The following is an 11,422-nucleotide window of genomic DNA, read 5'->3' as shown; positions in this document are numbered from 1 at the left end:
GACTTCACTTTCAAGGATCTATGAACCTGCACTCCAAGGTCTCTTTGTTCAGCAACACTCCCTAGGATCTTACCATTAAGTGTATAAGTCCTGCTAAGATTTGCTTTCCCAAAATGCAGCACCTCGCATTTATCTGAATTAAACTCCATCTGCCACTTTTCAGCCCGTTGGCCCATCTGGTCAAGATCCTGTTGTAATCTGAGATAACCCTCTTCACTGTCCACAACACCTGCAATTTTGGTGTCATCTGCAAACTTACTAACTGTACCTCTTATGCTCGCATCCAAATCATTTATGTAAATGACAAAAAGTAGAGGACCCAGCACCGATCCTTGTGGCATTCCACTGGTCACAGGCCTCCAATCTGAAAAATAACCCTCCACCACTACCCTCTGTCTTCTACCCTTGAGCCAGTTCTGTATCCAAATGGCTAGTTCTCCCTGTATTCCATGAGATCTAACCTTGTTCCAACTTTAATGAAAAACAAGGTCTCATAAGCTGTTTACTTTATGGGCTTGGAACAGACCAAGCCATAGTATCGTCACGCCAACTGATGATGACAGTCTTCTTAATTACAGATCTCATAGCTGTTTTATGTGGTAGAGTATCTTTTACAGAAAGGATATTCACCCTCTGAGGTAAACAAATTCATCTTTGTCTCAAATCTAACTGGCCGATCCCTTAGTCCAAGACTATGACTCCTGGATTTAGACTATCCAGCCTGAAGAAACAGCCTCTTAGCATCTAACCTTCCCAGTCCTCTAGTCAACCTGAGTTAGAACCTTCATGAAGAAATCAAGAAGGTATTGTCAGCCAGGACTTTTCCAATCTAAAGCCATGTTAACTACTGTTTAGTTTGTTCAAGTTGTATAGCTATCTTTCAAGTTTACTCTTGATAATTGCTTTGTGTCATTGCACATAGAAATAGTCCAGGGAGGAATCCTGGATGCATGGTAAAAAGCATTAGCCACTCTGACTGTATGCATTATTTTTGTTCCAGTTTTCCTTGGAATGGTTTAAAAAATGATTATTACCCTATTGTTGCATATTTCCTTGAACTATCTCCAATCTCTACCTCCATCTCATCTCAATTGGTCAGTGATCTGAAAGACATACCAGGAACTATACCAATTATTTTTCTATTAATGGATTACACTAGATTATTGTAATAATCTGAAAATTACTATTTTCATTTTTTATATTCAATATATTGCTTATCATAATGAAGAAGAAATCCAAAGTGGAATTTACATCTGTAACATTGATGCTTCAACTGCTGTATGGAGAGACTGAATCAGTAGTGCATATGCTGGCCATTAAGTTCAGGTCAGGTGTACGTGTATAACCATTCCCGATGTCTTTCTGGTCAGTAGCAGAAATTCTCGATGGTAGAGTCAATTATTAACACTGCTACTAGATCATTACTTTTCCTCCCTGTGTAATCAGGAATATTAAGATGCCAAACCACTCCAACCTTATGCTACATCTCTTTTATCACAGTTATTCATAATTTTAACATTCCAATTCTGTTTTCAAAAAGTTCTGATTTTATATAAATTCTAATTATTGTTTTGCTTTCACTATCTCTGCAACAAATAGTCATGAATTGAACAGTAAAGCACACTAACATTTAGAAATTTATAATTTATTAGATCTCTCCAAAAAAATGGCTTGCATTATTCAAAGCTGACCCCATTTTATGAATAATCTATGACATGAATCTGCCAACTTGTAAGATAGCTGCAATTGTTCATCACTAAAAATTGTATGGTATGGGTGGGAGGGGAGCTCTAAAATCATTTAAACTAGTTCCAATGCTATACTTCTGCAGCGTCAGAATTTGGAGACATACTTCATTGACTCCCTTTTATGTTTTACACTCCATTGCCAGCCACTCTCTATTCTGCAGAACTACTGCATTGTGAAGCAGTTCTATGTATTACCTTGTTATGTTATAGAGTGGATTTAAAGCACAGTGTTTGCTTAGCACCAACAGCACTTCTGAAAGCATGGGGGGAAAAAAAGAGGATCCCTCAAAGTGGTACTCCATTCAGTGGGAAAACGTAGTACTGCCTCACATGTACTCAAATGCAGTTTCCAAAGTTGAGCTCTGTGGAACTGCTTTCAGTACTTTCATAAAATGCGGGCTTTAATTTTTAAAAGTAACTTAATTTCAACCTTGAACAATTATATGTAGCCTGAATTGCCAAATAAAAAAATAATTGGCATAGTTCCTGGTATGAATTGCCAAAACGCAACTACATTTAACACATAAATTGGTAACATTGATTTATGTGTTTAAAAAGTTATCTTGAACCATATGCTACAAACATTTTTATTAGTGTTGGATTATTCAGTTCTCCTTTCCCAACTCTTCTATCAGTATCCATAAGTTTTCTCCTGGGGAAAATAAACCACCAATATTTCTAAACAATTTTAGGAAGTGTCAATAGAATTAATATTGTAGCTACTTTCACATTTTAATGTGTTTCCTGCTTTCCAGATGCAACAGTTGGAAAGACAAGTAATTGATGCCAACCGTCGTGCTGAGAAGGCTTACCAGCAGGTGGTGTATAAGCAAACATACCTCTTCCTCATTTATGGCATAGATTATGTTGTATCGTCACGGACTTTAAGTGTTACAGCTTTGTGCTTACCGTGATTATTCTTGCAAGCATACTACTACTACCTGATGCAGGAATGGTTGACTTAGGTGAGAAATAACACTGGTGTTTTAGAAACAAGCCTGCGTATCTGATTGGAAAAATATCTCGCCCTGAATCTCTCAGTCCGTCAATTAACAACTGTTCTTGATTAAGGCAAAATAAAATAAAAAACTACCCTCACTTATAACTCTCTCATGGAGCCATCTTACTACAGTGTACACTGATGACACCAAGCGTTTATCACTCCCGACATCCATTCGGATTGGTCTAGATTGTTCATGTGAGCTTAACATTCTGTTTGATCTGCTCTTAAACATTTATTTGATGAGCCAAATGCACACTCTTGTTCCTTCTAATCCCACAAGGAAACTTAAAACACTTGCTATAATCTTCTGATCCCCAATTCTCCTCTTATTTAACCTCACCTGGAAACAATTATTACACATATTTAGGCAAAGGCAGTACTTATTACCTTTTTATTTCTGGAGTAAGACAACAGAAAATGGCAGAAGTACCCAGTGTGTCAGACAAAATTTGTAGAGAGAAAGAAAGTTAACAGGCAGAATCTTAAGGATCTGAGCAATGTGGCATATGGCGCGATTTGTGATTGAATCAGGTAAGAAATCTGGCGATGTTAATCTCGACATCTGGAGTTTTTCACTCCTTTTTTTATGTTTCTTCCAAATGGTGTGACAAATTCCTTGTTTGGCAGGGGTGAATTGCCAGTTGAGCAGTTTTATTGCTGGTTTTATTGATGACCACCCAGCTCACATTGTTTATAACTTGACATGGATACTAGAGCATCTGCAGGCACAGTCCATGGGCATTGGCCACATGCAGTCCATATCCATAGACAATGTGTCAGACTCTAAGAACTCTAGTGACACGTGTCCAGCCTACCTACAGGAAGCTTCTGCACTTCAATACTGTACCTTGGGCTGCACCAGCAACTATCATTGTAATGCAGAAGCACTGTGCACTTAGCTCATGGACCAGATCAGTCCAAATCTGTGGGCTCATTGCTTGCTGACAAAGCGCACACTCACTTTCCGCCTAGCCAGCAAAGCATCCCTATATTGCTTTGCCTTTTTGCATTTCATCCCCTCACCTTTAACTGTGCTCTGTCCACATTCTGGAAACATTGCAATTTGGCGATCTGTAACAGGTCCTCCCAGCCACTATAGCTCACTTCCTATGCTGAGGAGCTTGATCTAAGACTGTAAAATAAACACTTTCAAATAATTATACTTAAAAGACTACAGTTCTCAAGATTTACGACATGATGTGCTGTAACAGTATTTGACATCTATTTTCAGCATTCTGGTTTCCATGATTGCTGTTTAGCTATCTGCTCACTGGCGGGGAAAGACGAGAAATGTTTGAGATGAAATTAGAAGGAGAGAGAAAAATGTTGGCGGAGAGTGAAACACAAAAGTGAAGGGAAAATTGTGGCCATCACCATTTGTATGGAGAAGGAGTTGCTTACATTTTAGTCCATTTTCTTTGTCTTTTTAGCATTTTTAAACATGTCTGCAGATAATTAATCATTTTACTGTGCTGCCATAATAACAGAGCGTTAGACATAAACAGATACAAACCAACAAAACCAAAGTATTAGTAAAAGAACTGCAAGTGGTGATTAAGAAACAACAGCTGCAAACATTTGCTTCCCACCTGGTTACAAAGGGAAAATATTACTAAGCAGTTGAGTGAAGTCATTCTTAAAATGTGATGATTTCATTCAGGAAAATCAGTGTCTGGATTTTACTTTGGCATGGAGCTATAGCACATTAAAATGCCAGGAAATAACTGTCCAATTGTGATGTTACTGGAATTTGAGATCAGAAGTGAAATCTCTCATTCAGATAGCAGAGAGTTTTGCCATGAGTTAGCAGGACTAGCCAACCTTCCTGCAATGGCTTTCCAACAGCAGCAATGGCTGCTGTGTTTTATAATTCATTTTATCAAGAATTTTATTGCATTTCTTTTGTGCGTGATTTTTTTGTTCCTAGGTTTGTGTCATGGAAGAGAAGCTAAAAGCAGCCAACATCCAGACTGGTGAATCAGAGAATAAGTTGTTTAAGAGCTGTCAGGAGCTGGAAACTCTTATACTAGAAAAAGATGATATCATACAACGTTTAGAGCTACAGCTGGATGAACAGGTTAGCTATCATTACTTCAAATTCTAATTGAATAACTTGTTATTAAATACTTAGAAATGCGTTTGCTTAAATATGAAATACTTTTTGATTTAATAAACTGAATAGCTTTTTTTTAATCATCCTTTTTCTCTAGGCGAAAGTGTGGACTGCAGATGCTGAAGATCAGAGTCAAGAGTATGGTGTTGGAATGTACAGCAGGTCAGGCAGCATCAGAAAAGCAGGAAAATTGACATTTCGGACAAAATTCCTGATGAAGGGCTTTTGCCTGAAATGTCGACTTTCCTTCTTCTCTGATGCTGCCTGGCCTGCTGTGCTTTTCCATCACCACACTCTTGACTCCATTTTCTGTACTCAATCTCAACATTATATTTCTTTAATGCTTTCAATGTAATAAAACATTCTAAGGTGCTTCACAGAAGCATTATAAAACAAAAAATGACGCAGAGCCACAGAAAGATGTATTGGGTAAGATAACCAAAAATGTTGTTAAAAGTGTAGCTTTGAAGGTGTGTCTTGAAGGAGGAAAGGAAGTTAAGGTGGTAGAGAAATGTAGAAAGAGAATTCCAGAACCTAAGACCTACACAGCTGAAAGGGCAACCAACAATGATGGCTTAAAATTGGGTTACACACAAGACCAGAATTAGATGAGTTAGACGATCTTGGAAAGTTTGGTGGCTGGAAGAGATTCCAGCAATGGAGAAAGGAATTTGAAAACAAGAATCAACATTTAGTTTTGAATGGAAGGCAATGCTAGTCAGCTACTGTGGGATGCTTGGTGAACACATTTGGTGAAAATGACAATAGGCAGCAGAGCTTTAGATGGCCTCAAGTCTAAGGATGGTAAAATGTGGGAGGCCAGCCAAAAATGGATTGGAATAGCTTAGAGCTAACAAAGGCATGAATGAAGGTGTCAACAGCAATTGATACGTGACTGGACAAAAACGGGTAATATTACAGCGGTAGAGAAAGACATCCTCATAATGGCTTGGAGATATGGTCAAGAAGTTTAGTTCTGTCAAGACACCAGGATTGCAAACTGTCTGCTTAACTTTCACATAGTATGCAGGGAGAAAGAAGAAGTCTGTAGCGGGGGTAAGAATTTGGAATGGGGACATTATTTAATTAGCAGAAATTTATGCTCATCTTTTACTGGATGTTAAATAAGCAGTCTAATAATTTTGCCAAATAGAGAATTCAAGGAAGATGGGGAAAGAGTTGTTTTGACAGCAGGATTTCCTGCCCTGCTACTCAGTTGTGCAGATCACATCCAGACTGATGCTTTCTGCATTGTTCATATAATGATCTGAGGTACATTAATTGATTGGAGGCAGGACTTTTGTGCCTTATGTGGGAAGAAATCCCCACTTAGCTGCTAGCCAATCAGATTGACTGGCAGCTCTGCCATCCTAACAGTAACACTGGGTGGAGTGGCCCCTTCTGGGACTGCAAGTTGTCCCACCAGTCTAAGTTTGTGCTGTCTATTCCCACAGGAATAGATGGGTGAGAGTCTCGTAGCAGTAAAAGATTGGAGACCCAGGAGGAGGGGTAGTAGAGGTCTTGGTTAGGAGAAATTTCTCCAGACAAGTTGCCACTGAATTCTGCAGCCTCCTACATGAAGTCATGTTGCTTCTGGGCCTGAGTGGGCATGTTTGGCCTTTGAATGTTATGAAGAAGTATAATTTAAACAATGAATTTATAATATCATTGATTTAGATGTGTGTAACTTGCCATGTGGACAACAGCCTTTGGTTTGCTCGCTTCCTCTGAAAACCTCTTATCAAAGTTTTAGTTGAAAATCCACTGGAAGGCCTGATCACCACAAATAGAGGATTCTTAAAGGCAATGTCTGAATCTACACACAATCTCCAAAAAAGAGATTTCAACCAGCCATAACTGATCCAGAAAAAACACCATTGCCATTAGCTTGGGTGAAAGTTACTATGGCTACAGACTTGGATTTGGTCCTTCTGCAAATATGATTTTTTTTTTAGCTTGACTGACTTGTTTCTGATGCTGTGCTAAAGATAGGCTGTTTCCTGTCTTTTTAAACTCACATTGTGTCGTAGCCAGTAGAGAAGTGGAGACAAGGAAATTAATTAGTTCATCCTTCCTAACTGGTGATCATAACAGTGAAAGTCAACATTTCAGAATGCTAGCGTGAATATTTCTCAAATTCCTTAATCTACTATTCATCAAGTCACTGGCCCTGGCAAAGACATTCTCGATCAGTGAATGACTTTCCTGATGAAACCTCCGAAATTAGAATGAAAAGACTCTGATATACGCTGCAGTGGCTAGCTTCTTTCTTTCTAGTCACAGACTATACATGTATTACCATTAGAACATCGGGAAACCAGCCAGAAGTATTTGTAAACAGGAAAGGGTTTCATTTCTTTAAGCAGCTACTTAGTCATCATCAATATAGAGTAATGCACATCTGGGCCAAGTTTCCAGGCAACTGTCATGGTTCTCTCATTCTGCTCTAATAAACCATCTTTACTCAACATGACACAAAATATGAGAGATTTTGTCAAGGGATCAAATGCCACCCTCCACGAATTGCATATGACAAGCCTCCATCATCCTCTCTTGTCTGTCAAGATGAGGTACAAATTACCATGGGATCACCAAAGTGATCAAGCAGACAATTGAGGCCTTGATCTAAGCATTGAGTTACAACCACCTGTGTGCTGTGTGTGATGCAAGAGTGTGCTGTGTCACAACCACCTGATGAAGGAGCAGCGTTCTGAAAGCTACTGCTTCCAAATAAACCTGTTGGATTATAACTTGGTGTTGTGTGATTTTTAACATTTGTATGCTGGTTTACCAAATGAGCTTTTTTGGGAGGAACTTTAATTCTGTTTTGATAAGATAGCAAGTTCAAGGAGGTGTGAACCAAATACATGTCTGGGTGACAAGTCTAAGCAATGTAATCAAATAGAATCCAAAAATACAACTGGCTCTGATTAAATTTTATTATCTTATATACCAATGGTAATCTAATTTGAAGAAGATAATTAATTATGCACTTTGTTAAACCACTCGGGTCTGAGAGCTTGCCACATAAACTTGTAAATAAATAAATACCTACTTACTCCCGTACATGCTATTGAATATAATTAAAGATAGATATGTGAAGCTACTTCCTCATCTAGCTTTGTCTTATGTTAAAAGATTTTATAGCATATATGTCAAGATTACTGTGGGTTTGATTACTTCTATTCAGTTCTGTTGCACTGAAGTTATCACATCCACAGAAAGTTAATAGTAAGTATTTGATTTTCAGAAGCACCTGCGGATGCAGGAGGCCAAAATAATAGAAGAGAAAGCAGCTAAAATCAAGGATTGGGTGACAATGAAACTTCAGGAGGTACCTTAGTGTTGCTAATGCATGTTTATAAGAGAAAGAAGTTCAACATTTTGAATTAGTTGCAGAATTTGTTTTTTCTTATTTATTTCTCCTACTCTTGGAAATTTTAAGCTGCAAAACAAATCTTAATGCCTTTTAGATGCTTTTGTTTGGAAAAAAGTATTCCAAACTGCTCATTATAAAATATAAAATTATTGTTTAGTCCATTGAACAAAATCCTCCAAAAAAGTTTATATACATACACAATAATTACATGCACTTATGTAATATTTGTATAAACTCATTCAGGTGGCTATTCTATCTATTGTTAGAAGCATACCTAGAATGTAGTTGTATTTACAATCTTAGTTGTTCAGAAGAATGAAGTTAAATTAACACTATGTAATATAATGTTTTGATGAGTGTTTTCAATAGACTATAGGTTCTTATCTTAATTTTCTGTTTTAATGTGGAGTGATATATGTAATTTAATACCACATTTATATCCTCTCTCTGCACATAGCTTGAAACGGAAAATCAGAGTTTTAAACTTACTAACCAGAAACAGGTGGAACACATTCAGATCCTTCAGACCAAATTACAAGGTTAGAGCTAAGATTTTCCAACCTATTCATGATTTACTGAGTAAATTCAGTTATTTACTATGACTACTACCAGTGAATTCTTACAGGGATGATTACTCTACAAATGTGTATCATCTATTTCCCCTCTGTTCTCGACTGAAACAGTTGGGCTGGAACTACAGTGGTCCTCATGCTAAAATTAAGCTTAAATGTATGCCCGTTTTAATGACAGATTTACCTAAGAAGCTCATTTTCCAATTTAGGAATGTGAAAACCAATACAATACAAGTGCAAATGCTATGCCATCAAAATATTGGACTGCTGAGTCTCCCCTCCAAAACTACCTTCCTTTGGTTTTTCTGTTGCATCATGGTGCAGAATATTAATTTTCCCATTGCGAAGGCAATTTCTGCAGTTTAGTCTTTGTGAATGGAGATGAACAAGGGTCCAAAACCATTTTCCTCTGTTTGTTTTCATAATGTCCATTTCCACATAAATAAGTCCTAATATGTACAATAGTGTGACATAATGTCCTTCTCTCACCTATGCTGTGTCAGATCAGATCTATTAGAGTAGAGGAAACTTTTCTTTACAATTTTTAATCCATTGTTTGCAACAGAAATAAAATCAATTTTGCACTGCAGTCAGAAATCATCTAGAGCAATGCTTAGATAACTAGTAATAAAAACAGAAATTTCTGGAAAATCTGAGCAGGTGTGGCAACATCTGAGTAGAGAAATCAGAGTTAATGTTTTGGGTCCTGAGATCCTTCTTCAGAACTAGGAATGTAAGGTTCTCAAAATCAGAAATGTTAACTCTGACTTCTCTCCACAGATGCTGCCAAACCTGCTGAAATTTTCCAGCAATTTTTTTGTTTTTGTTTTTGATTTCCAGTATTTGCAGTTTGTTTGGCTTCTTAAATAACCAGTTTTTGGGTGGCTGCTATCTTTTAGCTCTAACAGGGAATCGAGGACAAAAAACATCATCGGACTTGAGCAAAACATCAGGGGAAGCACAACGGCTCAGCAGCCTAACTTTTGGATATTTTAAAGGAAACCCCAGAAGTCTACAGCAGAATACCCTTGAACCAGAGTCACTGAACATAAAGTTTACAGGTGGGTGTGGAATCAATAAAACTGGTTATGTCAACTGGTAAATCCTGCCACATTCATAAGCTTAAATATATTAAGTAAATATTTCACTTCTGAAGTGAACAGACTTTATTTCTTTCTTCTTTTTAAATGTTTTCCTTCTCAAGACTTTTTTTTTAAAAGACAGTATTGAATTGAGAGGGTGCATTGTTTACATTCTTTCTAGAAATCCAAAAAAAAAGCAACAGGAAGAAACTGAATTAAAATGCAAAGTTAATTTATATTTTGCACTGTTCACCACCATTTATGAAGGCACCAACAAGAGGACAATATTTTTTGTTGTTTTTAGCATTCATCATTTATGTAAAACAAGAAAATTAAGACGTTGCTCTGCATTAATACATAATTCAATGAATCTATAATTCTATCAATAATGAAAGCTGGGAGTTCATGTCAGAAAAGTAATGTGGTTAAATTTGTAGACATTAAATAGCATATTAAAGATGGAGAATGCTATTGATCACTGGTAGAAGAACTTAGATTGCTTATGAAATGAACAGGAAAATGGAAAGTTAAGTTTATTACTGACGATATTATGTGAAAAGCAACAAGAGATATATGAGTAAATGTACGAACAGGAACAAGGATTAGGCAATTCGGCCCTTCCAGTCCGCTCCACCATTTAATATGCTTATGGCTGATCTCATCTTGGCCTCCATTCCACTTTCCTACCCTTTAATACATTACTAATTAAAAATCTGTCTACCTACTCCTTAGGTTTATTTAGTTTCCCAGCATCCACAATACTCAAGGGTATTGAATTCCACAGATTCATGATCCTTTTAAGAGAAATAATTCCTGTTCATCTCTGTTTTAAATCTGACACCACTCAGCCTAAAGGTATGACCTCTCATTCTCTAAATTGTCCCACAACAGGAAATGTTCACTCTGTCATCTTTATCAGTCTCCATTTAGGCCATCAGGCCCTTGGAGCTTGGTTTCTTTAAATCCCATTAGTTTCCTCAGTACTTTTTCCCTCGTGATGGCAATCATTTTAAGTTCCTCCTTTTCTAAAATCTCTGTATTGGGATGGTTTCAGTGGCCTCCACCATGAAAACTGAGGCAAAATATTGATTTAGTGTCTCTGCTATTTCTGTGTTCCCCATTATTAACTCCCCAGTCTCATCCTTGAAGGGACCAACATTCCCTTTAACTAGATTCTTCCCTATTATTTAACCTATAGAAGGTTTTGTTATTTGTTTTTATATTTTGTACTAGTCTTCTTTCATACTTAATCTTTGCTCTTTTTATTGCTTTTGTTTTAGTAACCCTTTGGTCATTAAAAATTTCCAAATCTTCCAGCTTGCTATAGAATATGGAATATGGAATATGGAATGCCTTAGTATTTGCACCTATGTTATCTTTAACTTCCTTGTTAAAAATCACACAACACCAGGTTATAGTCCAACAGGTTTAATTGGAAGCACATTAGCGTTCAGAGTGACGCTCCTTCATCAGGTGATAGTGGAGGGCTCAATCACTATCACCTGATGAAGGAGCATCGCTCCGA

General features: G+C 37.2%; 1 protein-coding gene across 2 annotated transcripts in view; it reads left to right on the top strand.

The window, feature by feature from the left end:
- Positions 1–11,422, top strand: part of plekhh2 (pleckstrin homology domain containing, family H (with MyTH4 domain) member 2) — a 116,450-nt gene that overhangs the window by 43,749 nt on the left and 61,279 nt on the right. For both annotated transcript variants that reach the window (XM_043695674.1, XM_043695675.1), the window contains exons 3-7: positions 2,504–2,566; positions 4,679–4,828; positions 8,115–8,198; positions 8,701–8,782; positions 9,715–9,876. In XM_043695674.1, coding sequence (XP_043551609.1) covers positions 2,504–2,566; positions 4,679–4,828; positions 8,115–8,198; positions 8,701–8,782; positions 9,715–9,876 — 541 coding nt within the window. The remainder of the gene's footprint in view (positions 1–2,503; positions 2,567–4,678; positions 4,829–8,114; positions 8,199–8,700; positions 8,783–9,714; positions 9,877–11,422) is intronic.

The sequence above is a fragment of the Chiloscyllium plagiosum genome, chromosome 9, assembly GCF_004010195.1.
Source record: "Chiloscyllium plagiosum isolate BGI_BamShark_2017 chromosome 9, ASM401019v2, whole genome shotgun sequence".
NCBI lineage: Eukaryota > Metazoa > Chordata > Chondrichthyes > Orectolobiformes > Hemiscylliidae > Chiloscyllium > Chiloscyllium plagiosum.
This window is presented reverse-complemented; position numbering and strand designations above follow the sequence as displayed.